Consider the following 27,454-nt stretch of genomic DNA (forward strand, 5'->3'; position numbering starts at 1 on the left):
AACGGCAAACCGGTATTGAAGAGAAACACATTTATTTAGTTTGTTAGGTTACAAAGTTAAGGAAATAATAAAATTTCTGATTAACAAAGATTTTGTTTTACTTTGTTCACACAAACATAAAATATTAACTTACATTTTAAACTTGTACAACATGAACGGAAGAAGTCCTTAATGCTAAGAATGTCATCATAATGTTTCAAAAGCATGGTGCTCAATCCAGAAATGGCAGTAGCCTGATTTCTGGACACACAATTGGTGGAGAAAGATTTTTAAAATGTTGGGCCACTATACACTTTAAAGTGTTGTGTTACGTCAGGCAGTTTTTATTTATTTTTTAATCTTTCTTCCCTATTCAAATGTGTGTTTATGCTAAAACACCGGTCATACCTATAACAGAGTTCCCAAAAAACTGATTTCTTAATATGTCAACATGTTTAAGTGCAATCAAAACAAATACATGCATAACTGTTTCTACTGAATATAATAGAATATAGACTGCTGATGAAGCTTACATTTGGCAGATTATTCCGACAAAAATAACAACTCTTTAAATGATAATAATGCGGACTTCATTACTTCATTCTGTAATGTCTGCTTTCTTACAGAAGCCTCTGTTGTGATTAATAGCCTGGAGGAGCCTGGTGTGCATGGTCCTCTCGGCCGGGTACCTCTGGTAGACGGGCAGTAACAGCAGACGGTGGCAGGTGAGGGATTCTGGCTTATGGATCTCGGTGGAATCGGGCAACACTGCGACTTTCATCTGAACACTCTCCATACCCACAAAGGGAACACGGTAGGAGCCGGTGACGAACACTGATAACAAATAAAGAATCTTAAATTAATGAAATACAACTTCATAGAACACCAAGGAAGCTACAGTAATACTGATAGCAGGGACTCCACTTGAAACGTAATGATGTCAATCATTTCTGATACTTACGAAATAATTTTTTCTTCTCCTCCGCGGTCAGATTCTCAAACACCTCCCAGAAGGTCACGATGTTTGGATGCCTGTCATGGTAGTCTCCTTCATAAACTGTGTTCTGTTTGGAAATGACATGTGGAAAGTTACTTTACATCTCCCCTACAAGCACTTAAACACACAAAACTGTAGGAACAAGCAAAGTAACTGAGCATATCTTAAAGGTCTCATGTTATTTACCTTTTTAGGAAAACATTTGGAGACTACTAGAATATGTTTAAATGCTGTAATGTTAAAAAAAACATTATTTTTCTCATACTGCCTGAAAAGAGCTGTATTCAGCCTCTTCCTGAATCTGATGAACTCCTCAGACCCTCCCTCCCAAAAGCTCAGTCTATTCTCATTGGTCAGTGTTTCCCACTAGCTGTCGATTGTCGAATGGTATCTCAAATCTGATTTGCTCTTTCTTAGACAGGATTTTAAATATGTGGATCAGCAGAACATTTGAATTCTTTATTGCTGAAACTTTCCGAGTATCTTTACACACAGGGGAGACATACAGTATATATATATATATATATATATATATATATGTCTGTGTAAAAGACATGAAAAAGTGCATATTACATAATATGTGACCTTTAACTGAAACAGTCACTTAAACAACTACATAACAAACTGGTCATCTTGTTCTCCATATTTTTGTGATATATTCTTGTTTCAAATGATATATCCTCAGACATAAGATAAAACATTATTCTGAATATCTGAACTTCAGCAGACCTTCTTGAACACCTCCCAGTCGTAGTTCTCCTGGCCCACCATCACTGCCTGCAGCTCCTCGGGCTGGAAGAACTCCACCACGTCGATATCACACACTTTGAAGAAGCCTTTCTTGAACGCTTCAAATGCTCCCTCCACTGATTTGTTGAAGGCATAGTTGACGTAGGCGTCTACAAACTCTTTCCTATTAAAACATTTAATAAAAGAATATACAAAAGATTAAACTGAGTGCTGACATTGTGCTAAAAATAAATCTTAAGAAATTCTAAATGTTGCTTCTACATTACACTATACACAGTAGAGCAACTCAACACTACATCTTTAATGAAAGTAATGTATTTTTGCACTGAGATATGACATGTTTAACTGTTTTAACTGCTAGATGGCAGCAAAAGCAGGATTTGCAGTCGACGTAAGAATGGATCATTGTGTGTTTGTTGACAGCATGTACTGCTGAATGGCAAGAAATCTGGGAGGTGGTCAAAGACACAGACTGACAGAAACTAAATACATGTGTAAAGCTTGTGAGGCAGACTAAAGCTGTGCAGATCAGATTGCTAAATACAGCAGTTAGCCGTACCTGTTGGACGCTGTCACAAGTTTCCCAGTTTCTTTCGGATCAAGTTCAGCTGTTTCGCCGCCCCAGGGCACCTGGTCAAACAAACGATTACAGCCAGAGTGGAATATGCAGAAACACATGTGAGCAACAGAGCAGAAGAATGCCTTTCGGACTGCGATTGAGTAAACTTACAGTGAAAGTAATTTCGATTTGTTTGACCTCATCAGGAGGACAGTCCAACAGGAACTGCCAAGACCTGCAAACAAGAATGTCAATAATACAAAAAGATCAATCTAAAACAACTATAACCTGCAAACTATAGAAATTGTTAAAATATAAATAAGAATATGTGAGTCTTACTCTCCCATGACAGGGTCGAACTCCTTCATGTCGTCCAGTGAGGGTTTGATCTTGAGCAGCTTCTTGAAGAGAACCAGTGGGAAGCGCAAGTGGACAAGGTTGTGGTGGTAGAGAGCCAGGCCGCACAGAACGCCAAACAGGAAGTAAGTCTTCTCCTCTACTTTTGGCTGTTTGGTTTATGACGAAACACATGATTAAGATTTGGTAGGATTCAATAACGATGAAAAGGTAAAATGTACAGTTCAGTATATCAGAAAAATCAGAGTTATACATTCACGTCTTTGTTCATAAGACTTGTATAGTAATCACCTCACTTGTATGTTAAATTCATTCAAATGAGGAATTTGTTTTAAAAAAAAGAATTGTAAATGTATAGAGGACTGGGCAGTATATTGACAATATACCAATATATTTTCAAATGTACCAAGCAGCCCCTCCAAGAATGAGCAGCGGGACCGCCCCATCCACACAGCTATGGGATATGTTAAGCAAGAGAGGAAAACCAGAGGTCTTTCATTTTGCTCACAATCTCTTTCCTAAAAGTGTTCGGAAAAACATCTTACATGTGGCTAAGACTTGCAAAAATACATTTAGCCCACTTAATAAAGAAATAGTGATATATATATATGATGTATTCAGTCTTAAAAAACATAGATATTACTTTTGGTCCATTTTACCCAGCCCTAAGTAAATAAAATGATTTAATTCATGCATTTGTGTTTAAATATCGTGTCTTACCCTGACAGGGAACCAGGCCAGAGTGTTACTCTCGTTGAACATGAACATTTCAGACTTGGGAGACATCAGCTCTTTAATCACTTGCAGGAAGAAATCTCTTTTGTAGACATCCATCACCTTCGTCCTGTCTTCATCAAATTGCACCTTCAAAGGATCAAAATGTTTTCATTATTAACAGTCCTTAAACTAAATCAGTATCAGCTCTGGTAAATAAAACTTCCTGTCGAAGAACAAATTGAAGGGATTTAATCAAGCAACACATTCAAAAATGCACAATTACTATACCAACAACTCCCCTTACACAATCCACTAATTGCTGCTATTGATGGGCAAGTTTTATCGATTTAACTGTATATTTATTTTATTCACATTTAAAAAATCAATTGGTACTGATGTTTGCAGGCCCTCTACACATTTGTTATGTTTAATTATCTCCAAATACTTCTTAAATATGTACTGTAATTGACATTTTGCTCAAAATGAAGTCAACTGATTTTACACAAAGTAAAAAGTACTGAAGCAATGAAAAATATGCTTTTAAGTAGCATTGTAGGATACAGATGTTGTTGATTTGTGACCCGTTACAGAGAGTAGATCTTCAGATATCTCAGCCTACATTGCTGTGATTTTGACAGTTTTTTATTTCTTGTGAATCCCACAACATATGGAAGTGCAACACTAAATGGCTGAATTATCTATAAAATAACTCTGAAACTAAGTATAAAAAGACAAGGGCTACAAAATGTTGCCTCAGGCAACTAAACATGGCAACATTTTGTAGGTATGTTGTAGTATGTTTACCAAAAGCTCCCTCTTGAAGGCACAGTGGTCGGCCGCCCCCAGCTGTCTGAAGGTGTCCTCCACCAGATGAGAGCGTCTCAGGGTGAGCTGGAAGACCGGCGCGGGGGCGGAGTCTGGGCCGAGCTCTTCAGGACACGCCAAGGCCAGTCCATGAAGGAAACCCTGCACTTTCTGTAATTACAAAACCTTAATATATCTTTATCTTAATAAAGACATCTACACATTGACAGATTGGTTCAAATGAATGCTCAAAACAAGAAACAACCTCAGCTGTATTATGAAAAATAACTAAATAAGAACTTCAGTAAATTGTTTAGAAATGATCTAATGTTACAAATACTGTACCTTTGAGATAAACGCATAGTAGTTAAAGACTGCCACCTTTTGAACCAGAGTGAACAAGAATGGGTAGCGGCAGAAAATGACGGGTGTGTCGACATCATCCTTAAAGGAAATAAATTGATAATAATAAATAAATAATTTCAGCAAGAAGCATTTCAACAGAAAATGCTCAGGATAAAATCACAAATAGTTAGGAATAAATGCAATATCTCGAAAATGGTAAGATATGTTTTTACCTCCTCTTTGGAAAATCGAAGCCAAAGAGCAACGTCCTGATTTAGCAGCACACTGTCACTGATCTCCTCTACGTAGAAGGTGCTCGGTGGGACTTTGTAGGACTTTCCAGCTTTGTTTGCCTATAAGTAAAACACACGTTTGGCCTCAGAGTTCATTCTGATCACCCATAAAGATTGAACAAACATTTTTACGACCTCTTCTGGGAAATGAAAAAGCTTTGCTAGAAAGGGCCGAAACATCTGCCTCGAAAGGTAGCAACATTTCAGATGAGTTACAGGGCAGACTGTAAAACAACCTTTCTGACACCAGCAAAAAAACTAAAAAACTCTTTGGGGCTGGTTCAGATAGCGGGGAAAATCCGTCTTTTTTTATCCTTTTATGAGGATAAATGTTTTCCTTTCATGTTTGGTCCTGAAATAAAAAAAATAAAAAAGTAAAAAACGGCACTCACTTTGTACAGCATCTTGAGGACCTCCACCAGGTATTTGACTCCGGGGTTATGAGTTACCAGGAGGCCATTTCTGAGCAGGAAGGCCAGGGCCTTTTTGAACACCAAGATGTGCTTCATCAGTATGGAGGGTCTCAGGGTGGACCACCAGCGTCCTGAGAACAAAAGGCATTGTCCGTCTTGTATTAGACAGCTCAACACACTGCAAGTAAATAGCAGATCTTCACCAACTTGACCAAATTAGCAAAACATGCTTGGACATGCTTGTTGTTGCCATGTTTTTTTGGCAACAACAATGTGTACATTTCTTGATCTGACAAAGTTATTAATCTGACACAACAATACAATATATAATATAATTAGCTGGCTAATGCTATGTTGATTGTTACTTTCAGAAAACATGAAAACCAGTTAATCTGACATTAATGATAAAAAACACTATTTTCAGAATTTGTTTATCAGTTAACAATTAAGTAAATTAAATAGTATTTATGCATGTTAAAAATCGACTGGTTTTAAACCAATAAACTATTTGCACTCCATTGTTGTCTTTGAAAGTACCTTGGATCATTACAAAACCAAACAAAATACTTTAGAAAAATGTTGCTGTCATTTACTTAGTGTATCTTGAGTCTTCTCCTGCAGATCAACAATATTGATCGCCAGCGCCAACACCGGCTGCATGACATTACACTCCTCTTGGAGGAGGGAACACGTCAGCAGAATCAGGAAGATTTCTGGTGATTTTAGGAGATGGCTTGAATTGCAGAGCAAACCAATCAGGAGTGTAAGATTTACCTGCAAAAAAGAAATTGAGATTACATTGTAATGTTTAAACAGCATGAATACGTTTGTGAAAACAACTATTTAGTGGCTAGTTTGAACCATTTCCATGCATAGAAGGGATTTAGAGCCTTGTGGGTCACAACTGTATCTCAGTTCACGTCTCAAGCAAAAGAGAGTAATGCTTGGCAGTAATTCAAACGTCTTAACTGATTGTTTGATCCATGGCACTGCCAGCATCTGGTCGAAAGCTTCGCTAGCTTCATCAAGGTCCACAGTTAGAGCACCTGCTTCTGATGGAGGCCCACTGATATCAAAAGCAAAGCATTAAAACTAAGTAGCAGAACCAGAATGAGTTGATGGGATTCAGAAGATCTTATAATTCTTATTTTTTTAACTCATGAGTTAAACAATAGAAAAATAACTCACTCAGCCTTCGTGAAACTTGCAACAAGACTTGTGCTGGTCTGAAACATGGAAGATATTTCTCTGTTGAATAAGAAGAAAAGGAGGGAAACCATGAAAACACTGCATCTACTGCTGGATGTATGATATTTTATATGTGCAGCTACTGAACTCCAACCGTAATTAAAGTATGAAAATAATGACCTCTTTGCCTCTACGTTGCCATGTGTCATTGACAGCCATTGTTGAAGTTTGGTCTTATCAAGTCGCCCAGTTATCTGTCCTTTGTCCAAACGCTTAAACGACAGACATGAGATTTAACGGATTTAAGCTTTGATAAAAAAACTAACATTAAATCAAGGTAAAAAAAAAATATATATATATATGATCAAATCTGCAATAACAATGGGCCTTGTGCGTGAATGTTTTCTTATTTGTATCTTGTGTTTGTTCCTGAACACCGCAATAAGATGAAAATAAGAAAATCCAACATGGGATTCACGCAACGTGATCTGACAGCCACATCTGTTCCATCTTGAGTAGGTTGATGAATTGCGTTTGATCTTACATTTGATGCGTTTGCCTAGCAATTTTCATTCAGCATAAGAGGAAAAGCCCCACTAAAACCATATAAGGGCATCAGACTTATCAGTTAAGATCAAATCTGTACCTATAGAAATTGTTCATGCAATATGCACAGTGAGTCTCTGAACATATTACCTGTGGAGGTGAAGTGTAGGTACAGCTTGTATTCCACCCAGCTGATATTTTCAAGTCTGCTTAAACCAGGAAACAATACATTTGCATATTGAATGTATCTTTTAGTTTGACACTACTTCTACCATAAAAATACATTGATTAGAACTGCTGCTAACTAGACTTATATTCTCTGCGAAGGATACTATTTCTCCAATATGCCTTCACAAAGCAAATAGTTGTATGTTGCTATATTAATGCTCTGAATTTTTTGTTAGGGAACTTACAAATCTACTAAACACCACCCTGGCCATACATACACACCCTTGGGGACGGCTACCACACTTTCAGTGGTCCATGGAAGAGATACCAGAGTGGGAGTCAGACTATTTTCTGTTCGTCCTGTCCCAATTTGACCTTTGGCCCCATCGCCAAAAGCCCACAGCTGGCCAGAGGAGGACAAAACCAGTGTATGACGTCTGGGGGACAAAAACAATTGTGATTGTAAATCAATAATAAAAAAAAAAAATGGAGAGACGTGCAATAGGTGTCCTTTTTATTGTAAATGTAATGAGCTAGTCACTCTAAAACGCCACAATAAATTAAGCCTTTCTTAAATGAAAACACTGTCTTCACCTGCCACAGGAAATGTGTGATGCAGGTCCATCCAAACCGTCCACCAGTCTGGGTTTCAGTTCATTATCAGAGGAGTTGTGACCCAGCTGACCGTAGCTTCCCTCTCCAAAAGTGAAAACCTTGCCGTCCTAGAAATCACGGCGTCACATATCAAAATAAGCAACATCCTAATATTTGTATTATGCTTACAATGGAATTTATGATTGGTTAAAATCTGAAGATTCAGTACCTTAGTTAACACAGCAGAGTGTGCTTCTCCACAACTTATGAAGGAGACACCCAGAGGTCTGAGGGCGGGTACCATGCAGATGTTGAACCTGCCTGATAAATATGATATAAAATCGAATAAAAGATTCCCGTTTCCAAAATAATTATACATAAAAGCTATGATGGTCTGTACAATTTCAATATTTGAGGTTAACATTTTAAAAGCCCTCTGTTCTCTGGACAGAAGGCTTTTATTCTGAAATGTTACCAAGCTAAGGTTGTGGAAAATGCAGAGAGTCCAAAAATTAAAAGAATACTGGCTTGCAATGGGCAATGACTATTATTTACAAATGAATCCATATTTCTAACTCTAAAAATGACAAAAGCCCTCCACTTGCATGGACAATTTGCTGCTTGCTGAACATCACATTTCACAATTGAAGTACATAATTGTTACCCTTCTCGTCCACCCTGTTGAGACCCAGCTGGCCAGATTTATTGGCCCCACAGCAGTACACCAGGCCTGGGAGTGTGAGGAACAGGGAGTGGGTCGCTCCGGCCGTAACCTGGGTCACCGCTACGCCGGTCAGAGCGCGCACCAGGTCAGGTTCAAACTGCAGCGACACCTCCTTCCCCAGGCCCAGCTGACCATGACTGTTCAAACCCCACGAGAAGACATCGCCTCCTGAAAAGTGAAATAATAGACTTTTTATTCTTTTTTATTATTCTTTTTTATTCACAAAAATAACTAAGACTGTGGGCTTGTTCAGAAGATAATGTCAAATTAATATGTTTTCCTCTTTAGATTAACCTTTTGATTTAAAAATGAAAAACATGGAACATTCAACATGTATATCCTCTTTTCTGAAATGTGTTGCACCTTTGTCTGCCTTAAGCTCCCACTAATTAAAGAACATTTACTTTGCACTAAATTGTCGGTGGGGAATAGGGAAACTGGCACAGTGATAAATTAACATTAAAATCGAAATCATTATTACACATAACTAAATATAACAAACTGTGGAACAAACAATGTTACTGTTGCATATCATATCAGAAAGATGGCATCACTATGTACATTGTCATACCTTTAGTCAGAGCCAGAGAGTGGGAGTTTCCACAAGCAACTTGAATCACAGGTATTGGCAGTGGCATCTGCACATGACTGCATGTTGACGAAACAATAGCAAGTAAAAATTATCAAACAAATGCCTACTTTCAGACCTAAGTATACATATTCATATATTCCTGCTTAGTGTGAGATCTTACCTTGGTCTGTTGTGGAGTAGATTTGGTAAAAGGCCTCTCTGTCCGTCCTCTCCTGCCCCCCAGGAGAACACCTTTCCAGATGCACACACAGCCAGGCAATGGTCCTGACCACAAGCTATGGCCACCACATCGCCCAGCCCCTCCACAAGACCTTATACAGGGGGACAGAAAAGAGGATAACATATCAGGCATGTGGCGCAGCGGACTAGGGCGTTGGTGTTCGGATCAGGGGAGCACAGGTTCAAACCCCACTACAGTCAGCATGTCGTTGTGTCCCTGGGCAAGACACTTCACCCCAAATTACTCCTGTGGGGATAGAGTGGCGAAGTCCCTCCCCTTCCGGGGGACCTCCATGGGACCTTATTTCGGAAAAATCATGTATTGAAGTCAATGGAGAGAGAATTGTGCAACGAATTACACTAATGATGTTTGTCAATTTAAAAGATAATTTTGCAAGTCAAAAAAATTCAAATGTGTCGTAAAACTGTGAAGTAACTATAGGTTACTTACGTAACCCCAGTCCTCAGAGTAACATGAAGTGAGATGTCTCACTATGGGATGCGCCTCATCGCGGAGCAAACAGAAGCATCAATCTCATTACGCCAATCCTGATTAGCTGGTGATCTTGACGTCAACGTCAGGGGAAATCACCCCCTATAAGTAGCCTGCGCCACGACGCATGCGTCATTCAAAATAAGCACCTCTTCTCGCTTCACCATAGCAAGGAGGGACGTCTGGTGAGACATCTCACTTCATGTTACTCTGAGTACTGGGGTTACGTAAGTAACCTATAGTTCTCATTCATAACACTCCGTTCGATGTCTCACTATGGGATATTGTAGCTCCCGTATTGCCAGACGAGCTTATCTCGAAGATCACCGATCAACCAGAATTTAACAGGTGGAGTCCCGACTCAACAAGGTGCCCAGCACTGCTCGGGCCACGCTTGGAGCGGAGACGTCTAGCCTGTAAAAGCGGACAAAAGTGAGCGGCGAAGACCAGCTTGCCGCTGCACAGATGTCTTGGATGGAAACACCCTTGAACAAAGCCCAGGATGTAGCCAGGCCCCGAGTCGAGTGAGCCCGCAGACCCGAAGGTGCTTGCAGATTCTGACTCGTATAGGCCAAAGCAATCGCCTCCACGATCCAGTGGGAGAGCCGTTGCTTAGTAACAGTGTGAGGTTTAGCCCAGGACACGAAGAGTTGGTCATTAAGACGAAGCTCTTTTGATCTGTCCATATATGTGTGTAAAGCCCGGACTGGACACAATAGATCCTGCTGCTGCTCCCCGGAGGAAACCAGCTGCGGAGGAAATGCCTCAATGTCAATTGGGGTACACGAACCAACCACCTTTGGTGTAAAGGCAGGGTTGGGTTTCAACAACACTCTCGTTTGCCCTGGGGTGAACTGAGTGCATGAGGGATGTACAGACAGTGCATGGATATCGCTGACCCGCTTGGCGGATGCCAGGGCCAGTAACAGCACTGTCTTGAGTGACAGATGTTTCATGTCAGCTCCTTCCAGGGGTTCAAATGGGGTCATTTTGAGCCCATTTAAAACCACTGCTAGGTCCCATAAGGGCACCAGCGACCTGGAGACAGGGAGGAGCCTGCGAGTTCCCTTCATAAAACGGCAAACCAAAGGATGTTGGCTAGCCGTCTTACCCTCAAAGCCCACATGGCATGCAGCAATAGCAGCCAGGTATACCTTGATCGTGGACAAAGCTCTGTGTTTTTCGATCAAGTCCTGTAGAAATGATCAAATCACCCCGACAGGACATTGAAAAGAGATGTTCCTTCTTGAAGGCACCACTCCTCAAACACCCTCCACTTAAAGAGACCTGGTGGAGGAAGCTCTCGCACTCTGAATAGTGTTTATCACCTTCTGAGGGAGTCCCACTGTATTCAGATTGTACCACTCACGGGTCAGGCCCATAGTGCCCCGCGCTCTGGGCGTGGGTAAAGGACCGCCCCCCCCCGCCTGAGACAATCTGTCCCTGCGTGGTGGGGGCTGCCATGGCTGCCCGCACAACAGCTGATATATCTCCGCCAGCCCGTACATTGCGGGCTAGGGCGGAAACATCAGAGTAAGTGTGTAGCGTTGCTCCTTCACTCTGGCCAGAGTTGGGGGTAACAGAGTCAGGGGTGGGAACGCATACAGAGGACCCGGAGGTCGATCGTGTACGAGTGTGTCCCCGCCTAACAGTGCGTTTAAATCGTGCATTAAAGAGAACAGCTGTCATTGAGCATTTTCTCCTTTTGCGAACAGACTTAACGCGGCTCCGCCGTAACCCACCCACAGCGGACTCCCGATCATTGGATGAGGAGTCCAGTCTGCATAGAGTGGTGCACCTCTGGACAGTAGTTCTGTCCCTAGGTGCATAACTCCCGGTACCTGTGTCGCTCTCAGAGAGAGGAGACGTCTGCCGCTCCAAGGGATCAGTTTGTGTGCCAGTGTGTGTGACTGGAGACAACGCAACCTCCCCTGGCGGTTCATACACGATATCGTGTTGTCTGTCCTCACGAGGACATGGTGTCCTCTGAGAGAAGGCAGGAAGCGTTTTAGGGTGGGGAACACCGCTAAAAGCTCCGGGTAGTTTACGTGTGCCCGCTGGAGGTCTCTGCTCTAGGGACCTCTCACCGGGCGACCTTCGTAAATCCCCTATCAGCCTGTCTGACCTGCGTCCGTGGTGACCACCTTCCGTGAAAGGACAGCACCCGTAGGCGCGTCCCGCACTAGAAAAGTCGGGTGTAGTGCCACTACGCATTACATAATAACCAAAACTCTCTGCACGCCGTGGCGCGCGGGGTTTAGTTTTATTATGAGGCCCATGTTGAGTGGGTGCTTTACGAGGACATTTTTCCCCGTAATCTGACTCCGCTCGGTGGGCATTATAGATAAAACCCTTCTTTCTAGGAGAGAGAGAACCTCTCTCTCCAGAATATGGGTTGACTCTCTCTGGGTTTGTGAAAACAGATCAAGTATAACTGTTTTGAGAAGCCCAGGCAGATGTCGTGAGTATCTCCTGCTGTATGCTCCTTAGAGCCAGCTGAGATGTCACGCTTACGGCTCCGGCCGGCACTGCGCATGCGTGTGGTGGTGGCTTCACGGACCCGTCAATAATCCGCCTTTTGAGAGGTGCCGTAGCTGCTCTCAAAATGGGAAGGATTGGCGGGCTGTCCTTTACAGCTCTAGCCGGCACTGTGCATGCGCGTGACGGTGGAGCCTTCATGACCCCAGCCGGCACTGCGCATGCGCGTGACGGTAGTGCCCTTAAAGCCCCAACCGGCACTGCGCATGCGCGTGGCGCCTTCACAGACCCGTTGATTATCCGCCTTTTGAGAGAGGCCGTAGCTGCTCTCAGAAGGGGATTTATAGTTAACGGACTGTTTATTGTCTTTCTTTTCATTTTTTTGAGCTGCGCCCTTGGCCGAAGCCTGGATGCGTCAGCAGAAAATGGTTTATTCAAACAAGAAAGATGTGACATGTGTTTTATGCGGACTTGAGGATGACGTTGAGGCATCTCTCGAGGCGGCGGGGACACGTTTGGAGCCGGGGAAAGAACTTCCAGCTCTGTCACAGAGGGGAGAAGGAGGGGCTGTCAGGCCGCTCGCTTCTTCTTCCTCGGCTGCTGGCCGAAATTCTGGGTTGGCTGCGCCTGGGCTGCAGCCGGAACCGGAGATTTTCTAGGCCAACTCGCCCTCGTCTCCTGCCTGGACTGGGGACTCGGGGCGGGCTGCGACCTCTGCTGTCCTGGTACTTTAAACCTAGCAGAGTTCGGTGCAGCTTGGGCGAAGGGCCGCTGTTGCGAAGGCAGCAGCTGGACCCTTCGAGGGAGACAGAGGTGGAGGGCCTCGTCTTCCTTCTTTTTCGACTCGCACTTCCTCTGCATGGAAGCGAGAGCGGAGCCGAAAATCCCCTCGGGAACGATGGGCATGTCAAGCACATCTTCCTTTTCCCGGTCTGGGAGGTTGGTGAGGTTGAGCCATCTAGCTCTTTCCTGCACCACCATGATCCCCATTACCTTGCCCGTGGCCTGGACGGCGCAGCGTTGGACACGGAGACAAATGTCTGTGACCGCGGCTATCTCGTCCAGAGTGGCCGGTCCAGGATTGCTCGACATATCCTCACAGAGCTCCGCTTGGTACGCGGTTAGCATCGAGGAAACGTTCAGAGCCCTGGCGGACAGTGCTGCGGCTCTGTAGGCCCGTTCAGTCATGGTCGACTGGAATCGGTCCGTTTTTGCTGGCAGTGTGGGGTTCCTGCTTGGTGGCGGGCCCATCCTCGGTAGGAGGTGGGCTGCCACCAGCGGTTCCATAGGCGGTATGCGGAGCAGGCCGAGCCTCTCCATACCGTCACAGTCAAGGGAGAAGGCACCCTGGATTGGGGCCTTGTTGCTAAAGGGCCAGTCTCTCCACGAGACCGACACCTCATCCAACATCTCCGGGAAGACCGGAAGGAGTTGCCTCTTCGTCCTCGTTGTTTGGGAAAAAAGTTTTCCCTCGTAACGGGACCTGGAGGTCTCCTTGGCCATTTCGGGCCACGGGATGTCTAGCCTGGACGCGGCGCGCTGACACACGGCCTGCAGGTCCATGCTTAGACAGGGCGAAGCTGGTGTGCTATCGCCCGGGAGAGCGGCCATCGCTCCCGGCTTTGCAGCCTGAGCCGATGACATGAAGATGTCATCTTCCTGCTCATCCGAGTCAGACAGGAGGAACTCAGAGGTATCCTCTTCGTCCTCCATGTAGTCTAACTCTAGGACATCTTCCGCGGGTGAAACCATGGTGAGGTCCAGCCGGGAGCCCCAGCTTGGTAAAGCGTGGGGCCCCGTTCCCGCGTCTCTTGCCGCCACCGGGTCTCGGCCTGATATGGCGCGGGATTCCGGTTCTGCGGGTGCAGCTGTCGATGAGCCCCAGACCGACCCAGTGAGGGGCTCCATCTCTGCGGCGGACGCCCCCGTGTCTTGATTGCCAGCCGGCAAATCAGTGGACATGAGGGAGTCCCGTCCCGACAGGCTAGCTTGTTGTGCTAACCTTCGGCGGAGGCTCTTCATAGTGAAGCGGGCACAATGCCCGCACGAGCCGGGGTTGTCAATGGCCTCCTGGGTGTGTTCCAGCCCGAGGCAGGACGAACAGATCTGGTGTGAGTCTGTGCCTGACACTTTCAACCCGCAGCCGCAGCGCCGAGCCTCCGAGTTCATGACTCCTCTGGTGTGAGGGAGAGAGGCGTCCATCTCGTTCGCCGCGAGGCGTGGAGAGGGCCCGCTCGTAACAGGTACGTCGAGAAAAAAGGTGTTACCAATCTGTCTTTAATCCGGGGGGAAAAGGACAGTGTGAGTCTTTTTTCTCAAAGGATATTACCTGGTGTGGTAATATTCTTGTAATCCTTTTCTCCTCCGTGAGAAGAGAAAAGAAAAAAGCGTCCTCGCTACCGTGGTGTCGGCAGCGAGAAAAAAACACAAGCTAGCAACGGGTGTGTTGCTAACTTGAAAGTCAAAACCTTACCTTAATTCCAGAGGAAGAACGGCGAGGTTGACTATAATACTAACTGGTGTGTTAGTACCATACTCTTCTGCGAGGCAGAATAGGGTAGCCGGCTAACGCCCATCGACCGAAATTAGCTTTTGGTTCAGTCTGTGGACTGTTAAGCTAGCCCGGCTACTATTAGAGATGTGCTCTGAAGCGAGAAGAGGTGTTTGAATGACGCATGCGTCGTGGCGCAGGCTACTTATAGGGGGTGATTTCCCCTGACGTTGACGTCAAGATCACCAGCCAATCAGGATTGGCGTAATGAGATTGATGCTTCTGTTTGCTCCGCGATGAGGCGCATCCCATAGTGAGACATCGAACGGAGTGTTATGAATGAGAACACGTTTTTTGTGTGAAGCGCTCAATGAACTACATCTCAGGTCTTGCATACGTCACCAACACCAAGATGGCCGTAACGTTAGCGCATTTCACCTCTTTCTTTCAGAATGAAGTGAAAAGTATTAAAAGAGGTGAAAATCACTACAAGTCTGGCCATGTTGAAAGCTGTACATACACAAAAGGGGAGTTAGTCGGTTCCGTAAGATCCAGCATGCGGGACCGGCTTTACAAGGTTTCGGTGAGTAACACGAGTGTAATGTGTAACGTTAATGTACGCGACTCTGGGATTTGTCTTTCTAGTTGCATATTTTTCATAGTCTTATATTTCAACAGTTTTAAGACAAACTGTGACTTTTTTTACATGGAAATAATTGTTTAGATTGACAAACATCATATTTGTAATTCATGGCACAATTCAAACGGGATGGAAAGATACGTTTTCTCTCTCCATTGACTTCAATACATAATTTTTAAGAAATAAGGTCCCATGGGGCGGAAGTAGATGGGCGTGACTTCGCCACTCTATTGCCCACAGTATTGAGTATGTAAGTCGCTTTGGATAAAAGCGTCTAACAAGTAACATTGTAATGTAATGTAATGTATATTTGGAATAACAATATCGCCCATCTAATACTAAACAAATCAAGCAAAACGGTTCCAAACGTGCTATCAACAATACATAAGGAAAAGTGACAATGCTCATAAAAAAATGGTGGAAAGTAGGCTACTACTAACTAACTACATTGTGGAGTTCATTTCATGGGCGTCGCAGCCATTATATGAGCGTGGGACAAGTCCCCCCCACTTTTTCAAATGATTAGTTTAGACCCCCCCCCAATTTTACTATGTGGAAAGTCCGTGAATCGGTCTATCCACTCGCCGCACTTTGTAGAGCGCTGTGTCAGTGCTTCACTATCAAATTCATTCCACTTGCTTATTGAGAGAATGCCCAAATCAATGAAACTCCGTACCATGTTTTCACTGCTACTTTGTACCAAGGCAGATTCTCCCATAGTGCGCGCATGTTCAAGGAGTGTTGCCATAGTTGGACAGATCAGATCTGTTGTATGAAGCGATGCCGGTAGCGGAGGTAAGTGGTCAGGAAATGGTTAATACAGTGAAAATTAATGCTGATGATCTCTTGGTTTGATACGTTTTCTCCCCCAGACAACATGGACATAAGAACATTTGAAAGAAGAGGAAAGTAAGTCATCAGCTGGTAGCAGTTAATCAGTTAACAGTGATGGCGGCGGCGGCAGCAAAAGCGTCTCACTTCTGGAGAGGAGTTTCGTCTTTATGTCATGATAGAGAGAATAGTTTAGATGAGAAAAGGCATCAAATTGCCAGGTTACTAGTATTTATCATGTAAACAGGGAACATGAATAACCCCATCTCTCTGTGCTCATGTAAACACCATATCCCCAACATGATCATAACCGGGATAATACTCATAAACGGCTTACTGTTGTCCATGTAGAGACGTGGTGGTCAGTGTGTTTTACTGGATTCTCAGTTCGAGAAGAGATTCTTTTCTGAGTTCTTTAACTTAGGTACTCTCTCTCAAAATGGTAATGTGCATTATGTTTTAATTATACTTCTTATCATTCAGAAGCTTTTTGTGTGTGTTTATGTTTTACTGAGTGCTTATAGGCAATTTCCAGCCCAGTATTCAGTTAACTATTTATTTTCTGTGCACATTACATAGACTAGCTAATATTCTACCTACTGCTTGGGGCTTTGAGTCTTCAAAATGTCCAATGTCACAGACTGGGACTTATTTTAGAGTCAGTTGTATTTACATTCAGTATGACTTGTTATGATTCAATGTGAAAGAGTATATACTGCTCAATAAATAATGATCACTTCACCACCTCTCTTGACATCTAGGCGCTTGAGAGTGAGTCAGAGGCAGAACACAGGGACAGTGGAGAGAGGTCCGTTGCTGAGGTGAGTGATGAAAAGGAAATGACAGTTTAGAGTAAATTGTGATGTGGACTCTCATCCCAGAATTTTAAAGAAATCAGTGGGGATATTGAACAGGAAACATTTCAGTCAAGGGGCATCATATGACCAATATAGACAGAAGAGCAACATTTATTTGAACATTTAAGTCAATGATACCATTCCTAGGTGAACTTAACATCTTTATGGAGTCAGATCAGTCTCAATATTAATAAATGCTCACAGAAGGATTCACAAATGTATTTTGCGATTTATATATAAATTACTCTCCACAACAATATCTCTCAATGCACTCACAAATATGTATTGTTGTAAACAAATGTACAAAAAAATGGGCATTTAAACTGCTTTTTATTAATTCAAAGACGGCTCTGAATTAATAATCAAATATGTTTCCTTTCTTTACTACTGGATGAAATTACAAAATGTACCCATCATTTTCCTCATGCTAGTATAGCCACATAAAAGTATCAAACCACCTGTTAAATGCACCAGAATACAGGAAATCTATTTTTTGTTGTCCCCCCCATATTCAGGAAGCTGTCATTTACTTACTGGTTTCATTTAATGCAATGTTATTCTTTTACAATTTAGGTCATCTTGAATGCAGGACTATATTACACTGTATTTTTTTTTTTACTTTAAAGTATCTTAATTATAGTACTGCCACTAATTCCCACAAACCCGAATACATCACTGTAATGCATGTTCCAATTTCCCATCTGCACTTGAACATCACGCATAACTTTCGTTGTCTTCACTGACAAGGGGTAAACGAAACTGAAACGTAGCACAGCTGATTAAGCTGCACAACAAGTTCATTTATGGATTTCGATGCAGGCTCATAAGATAATGATTAAACACAAGATAAAGTCAATGTAATTGTCTTGAAAGACGAAGATCCATCAGATATTCCTCATCATATATCCTCAAAATATATTCAATTTAGATAAAAAATGTCATGATAAAAAACACTTCACGTTTTTACTTAAGTACTAACTGTCTAAGTTTTTATTATTTGATGGGCTAATACATGGCTATTTCTTGTTATGTCGAGATTCTGCAGCCTACCTGTTGTTCTCCCATCTGTACGGTTCTTTCGTCCAAGTTGTCCCTGAGAGTTGTTTCCACATGACAACACGCTGCCCTCCCCGTTGAGCAGTAAAGTGTGCTGGTCCCCGCAGCAGATGTCGGTGATAACCCCGGGGACAGACCAGGACAACGGGCTGAGGGCTGTATGTGGACCGAACTGTCCACTGGAGCTGTCTCCCCAACAGTACAGCTGCACCATCATGTAGTCTCCACCTGGACTCTGTCTACAGCATTTGCGCCTGCAATTTATCCCCTCTGATGTTACCTTCAATTGCTGTCGGAGGTATCAGTATCACAATAGTAAATATGCATTTTTGCTTCTCTTTCTGCGGGTTAATTAAGTAGGCTTGCTTAAAAAGTCTAGCACGTTAACTAAGTTTGTAACTAGCTTAAATGTGTCATTTATTTTTCCAACAAAGCAAGCAATAGACAATTTAATAGAAACAATGATGTAAGTTATCTAATTTACGCCAATAAAACAGGTAGGTAGCATGAGATACACCAGTTACCAGAAGAGATCTCTTATCTTTTAAAAGTCATGTTGACCGAAATGTTGAAACATAATGTAGCAAAATATAACTAGGTATATCTGCAAAAGGAATAAGTGGATTTTTTTTTTTTTGTGTGTGTGTGACGTAAATGGCAGAAATTCTTACAAAAACTAAAATGTGGACCTTTTAAATACAGAAACAGAGATATAAACAAGGCATTCATTAAACATTTTATTATTACATAGATATTTGTCAAAATTATAGTAGATGTGAATTAAACGGACTACTGTTTGGTTTAGTTTCACAGAAATGAAATGAAACTTAAATGCTGGCTGAGGTCATCATTATTGGCTCAGACCAGCTGAAACTGAAACAATACTGCCAAGCTTCTCCAGAAGGGTAGCACCTGTACTTGTTTTATTTATACATACAAGTATACACATACTGTATACACACAATCAGTTTGTTTGCCATTACATTAGTATTATAAATACATTGATTAAAAAACACAGAGTGAAGAAATCCACATTTCACAAAAGCCAAATGTTTTGTATTTCAATCTCTCTTTTAAATTGCTTCTTCTTTGGCCCATGCTTCACCCAAGTTTCATGAAAATTGAATTAGTTCAGTACTGCTGAAAAACAAACAAACAAAACCAAAACAAAACAACTTTACAAAGCTATTCATCTTAAGGCCAAATAAGTCTTTGATACTGGAGTTTTTGTTTTATTATTATCTAAAAACAGAGGGATGATAGCTCATATATGAGAATTCAATGGTCTTTTATTTTTGAAACTCTACATCAGATTGTCCTGATTTTCTCTGAGTCACTAGATGGGGTGTTCTGCTATCACCCTGGAGTGAAATAAGTCTTTGATACTGGAGAGTTTTTGTTTTATTCTTATCTAAAAACATCGGGACGATAGCTCATATGAGACTTCAAAGGTCTTTTATTTTGCAACTCTACATCAGATTATCTTGATATTCTCTAATGTTGCATTTCCACTAAAGCGTGGAGCGCGTTTCTGAACAGATATGAGGAGCTGTGAGCTCTGAGGGCTAACAGCTAACGGCTGATGTTGGTTTTGTGTTTCACATTGAAAATGACGTCACGGCTCCGCCTACACTGCGTTCGGGTCTACCGCGTCCCCCCCATCCCCAGAACTACACATGCTGGCCAGAGCCATAGAGAGATAGAGATAAGAGTTACGACACTCTTTGATGTTTTCCTGGTCGAATGTACTTATTGTAAGTCGCTTTGGATAAAAGCGTCAGCTAAATGCAATGTAATGTAATGTAATGATGTCGCCGCCAGCCGGTCACGTGGTTTATATATGCCGGGATAGTTCAAAACGCACTTCCGTGGCAATGCTTCTCTATGGCAAAAACAGCACAAACATGGTCAAAATAGTCATAGATTAAACCAACGCTGTTATTTTTTAAAGATTGCTTTCATATTTACATGATGTGGTTACACTTTGTATGGATTGGCAATATTTACAAGTGTCGTTATTTAACGATATTTTGAGGGGAAAGTGTGGTAGCACAAGCAGGCTATGTTGCTGTCACTGTCAGGTCAGTCACGTCCGTAGTATAGTTGCGCTGCGCTGTCATGTTCTTATATGGGACAGACAGACAGCTGCGATTGCGTTATTGAATGGTAAATATATATATTGAAAAACACACACACCCAAGTACTTTTTCAGCTGTAATTGCATTATTGCATACTTTTTATTGACAGTTTTGCATTTGGAGAGGCAGGGTGACAACGGAAAGGTTGGTAGCCTATTACTTATTAAGAACAGTGTATGGAAAAAGTGATGTGTGTTAGAACAAAACAAAGTCAAATGAATGAGAATGAGAACAAAGAGGGTTAGGGTTCAACAGAAAAAGATTAATTCAGCCAAAAAACACAATTTTGATTAATCTAAAGTGTAAAACAATCTTCAACACAGACCAAATTAGTGCCCTTGGACAACAAAATATATGGTGGGGCAAAGAAACGATAAATTAAATTGAGAGAGTGGGAGACTGAAAATGATTACTATGATAAATATTCAAACTATTTACAAAACTATTTACAGAAGCTCCTGTTGAACCATGGTTCAACAGAGCAACAAAAACAGGTTTGTCAACAATACAAATTAAAATGACGAGGCCACTTTGCCAGGGGGAGGTGATCCAGCGACGAGACAATAAAGCAATTCATATTAAGTTCTGTTGAGACACCACAGGATATAAAACCTTCCAAGCGATTACCTCTCCTCACCTTTCACCTGTATTTCCTCAGGAGACTCAGGTCCTTCAACGTCTGCAGCACAATAAGCACCCACCCACAATTGTTGTTCGCACAAGCATAATTGTGCGAACAACAATTGTGGGTGGGGGCATTTTACAAATATTTACAAACAACTATTTACAAAAAAGCAATACAGAACTCTAGTCTAGGGCATCCAGGGGCCTAACCATTTTGAAAAAAACAAGAAGGTTCTTTGTGAAAGGGACATCCTCTTCATCCGTTTCCTGGGCCCCAAAAAGCAGGGCAAGAATAGGAACAGTGGTGAATAATGGGAGAGAATACAGTTGGGAGCAGACTGAACAGAGGACATAGCAATATTCATGTTAAAATGTTTGCACAATAAATATTATGGCACTTTCGTTTATATTGCATTTTAATAGATCAGTTGTCATACATAGCATTTGGGTGCTCTAATCGATCTGAGAAGGGGTTCCGGATGTATGGCTTCCCTAAGGACGTAGAGCGAAGGAAGAGATGGATGGCAATGGTCAACAGACAAAACCTGTGTCTGAAAGAGGACAACAACAGCAGAAAACTCTGTCATGTAAGTAATGTTCACAGAGGTGACATGACTTATTAACATTTTAAAGGGCATCATATTTCCAAGTGTAGAGAATTATGACTCTTCAATGACATTTGAAGTGTGCAGGGGAAACTGATCAAACCTACCTACCCACAGGTACACTTTGAAGACGACCAATATATTGGCAACAAATCAGGAGGACATTTGAGGTTGAGGCCAGATGCTGTTCCAACAGTATTTATACATCGGCCTAAACCGAAAAGGAGAAAATTCACGTCAAGGAGTATGCCTCCAGCTGTCAGGAATAATAACCACACCTATTACTGCACATCAAACAATGGTATGATATATGAAGCTAACAATGTTTCCCATGTTATATAATTCAAGGATAGACTACACTCCTAATGCAACTTTCAGATTATACAGCTTCAAAAATACCAGGGTTCAGGGATTCTCTGAAGATTCATATACCACATGTACATAATCTACAGATTTCTTCATACTGTAACATTGCCAATAGGCGAACTTAGATGAATGTCACTATACTGTAGGAGTATAGTGTACCCTTAAATGACAATAGGTGCACATGTAAAGGCAGCATACACATATAACAGCAATTGCCTTGTTATTGTTACAGAGATTCAGGGAGATATTGAGGTGGAGTTCCAAGGGAATGAAAGGGACATCACAGACAGAGAGAGTGAGACAGATGTCAGCAGACTGCCAGGGGCCAGTATGTCAGGGGTCAGCTATGAAGAGGCCAGTTTGCCAGGGTCAGGTGCTCCAGGGACCAGACTGCCAAGGGCCAGTTGTGACCGGGCTCACGTGGAGGATCTAATGAGGCAACTGAGAAGGGAGAGATTACTAAGAAAGAGAGCCGAGAGGGCTCTGGTAAACCAGAAGAGGATTCATTCGGCATTAAAAAAAAAACACAATTTGATTAATCTAAAGTTTCAAAAAATCTTCAACACAGACCAAATTAGAGCACTTGGGCAATCAAAAAAAGGTGGGATACGGTGGGGGAAAGACACCGTGGAAAAAAGCAATACAACTAAGGTTCTGTTGTGGCACTACAGGATATCAATGAGAGAGCTGGTCTGCTGGTATTAAAATAATTTAAAAGGGGTGCACTTTACCGTCCATCAGATGAGGTTTTCACCCTTGTTCAGAACGTGGAGCAGCTGCTCCGTGTGAGGATGAGCGATTCCCTCATGGAGTCCTCAAATGCAGTGTCACAGCTGGAACAAGAAGCCATGTTGCTGGACAGCAACCTGCCCTCATGCCATGACCTGAAGAAAAAAATCCTCTCAACATACATCAGGCTGAGGTTAAGGATTGCATCAAAGTGCATCAGGGCTGAGAGGAAGGATAAACATAAAGGGTATCTTGGCAGCAAGAGTCAGAGTAAGAAGGCAAAGAAGACCCAACAGACCTCTGCACCGAAGGTCATAACATCTAGGCCACTGCCAAACACCTTACTCGTTGCCATCGATGTACTTGGCATCTCCATTCCCGGTCCTCCGTCAGCAGCCTCCAGCCTCCTCTTCCTTCAGCAGCAGCACCCTCCAGCAGCAGTACCCTCCTCCAGCAGTAGCCCCCTCCTTCAGCAGCAGCAGCAACAGCCATATGAGGCTGACATATGAGGCTGATTAAAAAAAAGGGCTAATTATTTTTTTTAAAGTGTTTATTTTGTTCAAAATAAACATTTTGGATGCATGACCATGTTTTAGGCTCATCCTTCATTCACTGCTGTAGAGTAGCCTATTCAGTAGGCTATTATATTTTTAAGACTGAATAATACCTTTGAAGAACAATCATTAAATTAGTGTGTATATTACAATACAAAGGAATCTATCCTAGCATGCCATCAAGCATTAAAAAGTAGCGCTAGGCTAGTTGTACAGTACAGATAAGTTAACACGTCAACATGTCACATAATGAAATGTTAGTATATCCCAAAATGCAATGAAATATTTATCACAAACGCCACGTCATTTCTACTAGTGCTAGCAGTTAAGTCATATCATACAGAAAAAGCCGACTAAGGATGGCTGGTCAGGTTCAGCAGATAAAAACCAAAATAACAATAAAAACACATAATCAATCTAAATCCTGCTTGTTAGTTACCCAGCATCATTGATATATAAGCTGCTAGCGATTCATTACTGAAATCTTACCTTCAAATCAAAGCTGACGAAGTCGCGCTAGCTAACTAGACTGCGGTCAAGCCAGCCTCAACTTGGGAAAACACAGTCAAGCCAGCCCGCACGTGATATTGGGGTGCGCGAATATTAGAAGCATTACGGTAAAATCCCAGCGCTTACTCGGTCAATAACAAAAGCACCTATAAAAACAAACCAAACATATTAAATTAAGAAATATGTACTATATAATGTGATCAATAATTATTTAAAACAAACTACGTATAACTACCACGAGTAAATGTAAAATGTAAGGAGTTTCAAAATAAAAGTCCTTTGAAATCTCATATTGAAATCTCATATATGAGCTATCAGCCCTGTGTTTAGATAAGAATAAAACGAAATCTCTCCCTGATGCAAGACTCATCTCACTGCAGGGTGATAGAAGGACAGCCCATCTACTCACCCAGAAAAAATCAAGACATTCTGATGTGGAGTTTCAAAATAAAAGACCTTTGAAATCCCATATATGAGCTATCAGCCCTGTGTTTAGATAAGAATAAAACGAAATCTCTCCCTGATGCAAGACTCATCTCACTGCAGGGTGATAGAAGGACAGCCCATCTACTCACCCAGAAAAAATCAGGACATTCTGATGTGGAGTTTCAAAATAAAAGACCTTTAAAATCCTATATATGAGCTATCAGCCCTGTGTTTAGATAAGAATAAAACAAAATCTCTCCCTGATGCAAGACTCATCTCACTGCAGGGTGATAGAAGGACACCCCATCTACTCACCCAGAAAAAATCAGGACATTCTGATGTGGAGTTTCAAAATAAAATACCTTTGAAATCCCATATATGAGCTATCAGCCCTGTGTTTAGATAAGAATAAAACGAAATCTCTCCCTGATGCAAGACTCATCTCACTGCAGGGAGATAGAAGGACACCCCATCTACTCACCCAGAGAAAATCAGGACATTCTGATGTTGAGTTTCAAAATGGATGGATGGATGGATGGATACTTTATTCATCCCAAGTTGGGAAATCGGGTTGTCACAGCAGCATGGACTCATTGTACAGAATCAAAATAATCTTTAAATAGAAGAAAAAAAAGAAATAGAATAAATCTGAGCTTCTATAGGCTAAGACTGTCGGGGGACGCATTGCTTCTTCCTTCTTTCTGCCTGCACCTGTGTATTCTCATGTTCTGATTAACCCAGCCTCCCCCAAATTTCTCTTTTTTTGGTGTCTATATCTACGCCGGGATCCTGAGTCGAGGCTGATCCTATTATATGGGATTTCAAAGGTCTTTTATTTTGAAACTCCACCTCAGAATGTCCTGATCTTTTCTGGGTGAGTAGATGGGGTGTCCTTCTATCACCCTGCAGTGAGATGAGTCTTGCATCAGGGAGAGATTTCGTTTTATTCTTATCTAAACACAGGGCTGATAGCTCATATATGGGATTTCAAAGGTCTTTTATTTTGAAACTCCACATCAGAATGTCCTGATTGTTTCTGGGTGAGTAGATGGGGTGTCCTTCTATCACCCTGCAGTGAGATGAGTCTTGCATCAGGGAGAGATTTCGTTTTATTCTTATCTAAACACAGGGCTGATAGCTCATATATGGGATTGCAAAGGTCTTTTATTTTGAAACTCCACATCAGAATGTCCTGATTTTTTCTGGGTGAGTAGATGGGCTGTCCTTCTATCACCCTGCAGTGAGATGAGTCTTGCATCAGGGAGATATTTCGTTTTATTCTTATTTAAACACAGGGCTGATAGCTCATATATGGGATTTCAAAGGTCTTTTATTTTGAAACTCCACATCGGAATGTCCTGATTTTTTTCTGGGTGAGTAGATGGGCTGTCCTTCTATCACCCTCCAGTGAGATGAGTCTTGCATCAGGGAGAGATTTCGTTTTATTCTTATCTAAACACAGGGCTGATAGCTCATATATGAGATTTCAATATGAGATTTCAAAGGACTTTTATTTTGAAACTCCTTACATTTTACATTTACTCGAGGTAGTTATACGTAGTTTGTTTTAAATAATTATTGATCACATTATATAGTACATATTTCTTAATTTAATATGTTTGGTTTGTTTTTATAGGTGCTTTTGTTATTGACCGAGTAAGCGCTGGGATTTTACCGTAATGCTTCTAATATTCGCGCACCCCAATATCACGTGCGGGCTGGCTTGACTGTGTTTTCCCAAGTGGAGGCTGGCTTGACCGCAGTCTAACTAGCAGGCAATGCTAGCCAAATTGGTTGTAACAACCAAGATAAAATATAGATAATTACGCTGTGCATATACAAATGAAGACCAGTATAAGCATCATAAAGGGCCTCTGATACAATATAGACAGTTGACAATTCAAAAGAGTTCGATATTTCAGCAACTTACCTCTGGAACTAATCGACGCGCCGTAATGTAAGTGAATGAGGTCCAACGCCCAAATGACAATATTTTGAACTATTTCGATGTCCATACCCCGGAAGTAGGCGCCGACATGTTTTACAACGGAGGTCTATGGGAGTGTCGTAACTCTTAGTAGGCTTGTTTGAGACAAGCAAGACCTGCGCAGACCTACGCAGTTGCGATCAACGTCTTGCTAGTGCGTTGCATGATGGTTAGTCATTTTGTCCGACTTGCTCTGGAGGCTCGCCCACATGAGACTTTGAAATCTCGCGGGACAAAGACGCCCGCAGCCTTGAGAGCGAGGCGAGGCGAGTTGGCGCAGTTGTTCTCCACGAGCTGCGGAAGCGAAATGCTTGATGGGAAACGGCTCGCTGGTATCTCGAGCTGAGCGCTCATTGGTGGTTTTTACCACGTGCTGCTGATGAAACTCTCCAATTGGCTGGCAAAAGTGTGTTGTTGTTTTGTGTCAGTTTTACGTCGCCACATCCATTCCCATTTTTCATCATTGTTCCACAATGTTTATCATCATGAAATTAATATCTATATATTTTATACTATACTGCTTACCGTTTTCATACTTTATATATCTTAGCATATTCATACACACTGTTCATACTGCTCACAGGCTGATATCTAGTGTATTCATACCCCACTGTTTATTCATCATTCAATTCATTCTATATGTTATTCTGTAGATTGTGTACATTACTTTCCACTTCACTGCTTGTTGCACCTGGTTAGAAGCTAAACTGCATTTCGTTGTCTCAGTACCTGTAATATGTGCAATAACAATAAAGTTTCTCTTTAAGTTAAACCAAATCATTAAAATAAAATCTATTGTAATGTAATGATTTGGTTTAACCTTATTTATTGAATACATTATTTAAAATGGCAAGATTAAATCAAATTACATCCATGTTGTACACATCATAAAGCTTAAAGTGGCAGCTAAAGAATTAACACAGCAGCAGGTCTGTTCAATGCATGCTCATTAAGCTTCATGTGTGCGGATCTGAAGGGACTGATCATTTGTAGCCTGTCCACCTATCAGTTTTGCAAACATTAAGAGGGAGGAGCATTTATAATTATGGAACCCAGTCACTGGCGTGGTTCATCATCATGACTGAATTAACAAACCTATATAAAGCAATGGAGATCACCTTTGTCTACAGTGGGTACAATGGAATTTCCGCCATTGCAAACCCAGCCAGTCAAGCCGACTCCGAGTCCGAGCTGTCCGACTTAAGACGAGCTTTTTGACACCTCCCCCGGCTGCGATCGGCTACTCTCGTCTACTTTCGAGGCGAGCCGCAATGTGTCTCAAACAAGCCTAGTATCTCTAGGGCTCTGATGCTGGCTATAGAGAGGCGAAGTCACGCCCATCTACTTCCGGCCCATGGGACCCCGGAAGCGAAACATTTACATTGAATTCAATGGAGAGAGAAAACGTATCTTTTGATCCCGTT

At 42.1% G+C, this 27,454-nt stretch overlaps 1 protein-coding gene and 1 long non-coding RNA gene across 2 annotated transcripts; both read right to left on the reverse strand.

The window, feature by feature from the left end:
- Window positions 1-15: 15 nt before the first annotated feature.
- On the reverse strand, window positions 16-18,344 carry LOC117457583 (probable E3 ubiquitin-protein ligase HERC4). The gene is made up of 23 exons (XM_034097735.1): window positions 18,086-18,344; window positions 9,187-9,337; window positions 9,006-9,082; window positions 8,375-8,602; window positions 7,940-8,031; window positions 7,711-7,838; window positions 7,399-7,553; window positions 7,099-7,154; window positions 6,583-6,674; window positions 6,403-6,462; window positions 6,184-6,280; window positions 5,808-5,988; window positions 5,194-5,345; window positions 4,742-4,861; window positions 4,509-4,607; window positions 4,164-4,334; window positions 3,363-3,506; window positions 2,625-2,791; window positions 2,457-2,520; window positions 2,286-2,356; window positions 1,706-1,889; window positions 941-1,043; window positions 16-813 (listed from the first exon to the last, which is right to left on the reverse strand). Exons 1-23 carry the CDS (start codon window positions 18,306-18,308, stop codon window positions 578-580), a joined length of 3,051 nt encoding a protein of 1,016 aa, XP_033953626.1. The 5' UTR covers window positions 18,309-18,344; the 3' UTR covers window positions 16-577.
- Window positions 18,345-20,341: 1,997 nt separating this feature from the next.
- On the reverse strand, window positions 20,342-26,261 carry LOC117457594 (uncharacterized). The gene is made up of 3 exons (XR_011644289.1): window positions 25,974-26,261; window positions 22,556-23,064; window positions 20,342-22,265 (listed from the first exon to the last, which is right to left on the reverse strand). It is a non-coding gene; the product is annotated as an uncharacterized lncRNA (long non-coding RNA).
- Window positions 26,262-27,454: the final 1,193 nt, after the last annotated feature.

The sequence above is a fragment of the Pseudochaenichthys georgianus genome, chromosome 13 (genome assembly GCF_902827115.2).
Source record: "Pseudochaenichthys georgianus chromosome 13, fPseGeo1.2, whole genome shotgun sequence".
In the NCBI taxonomy this organism is placed as follows: Eukaryota; Metazoa; Chordata; class Actinopteri; order Perciformes; family Channichthyidae; genus Pseudochaenichthys; species Pseudochaenichthys georgianus.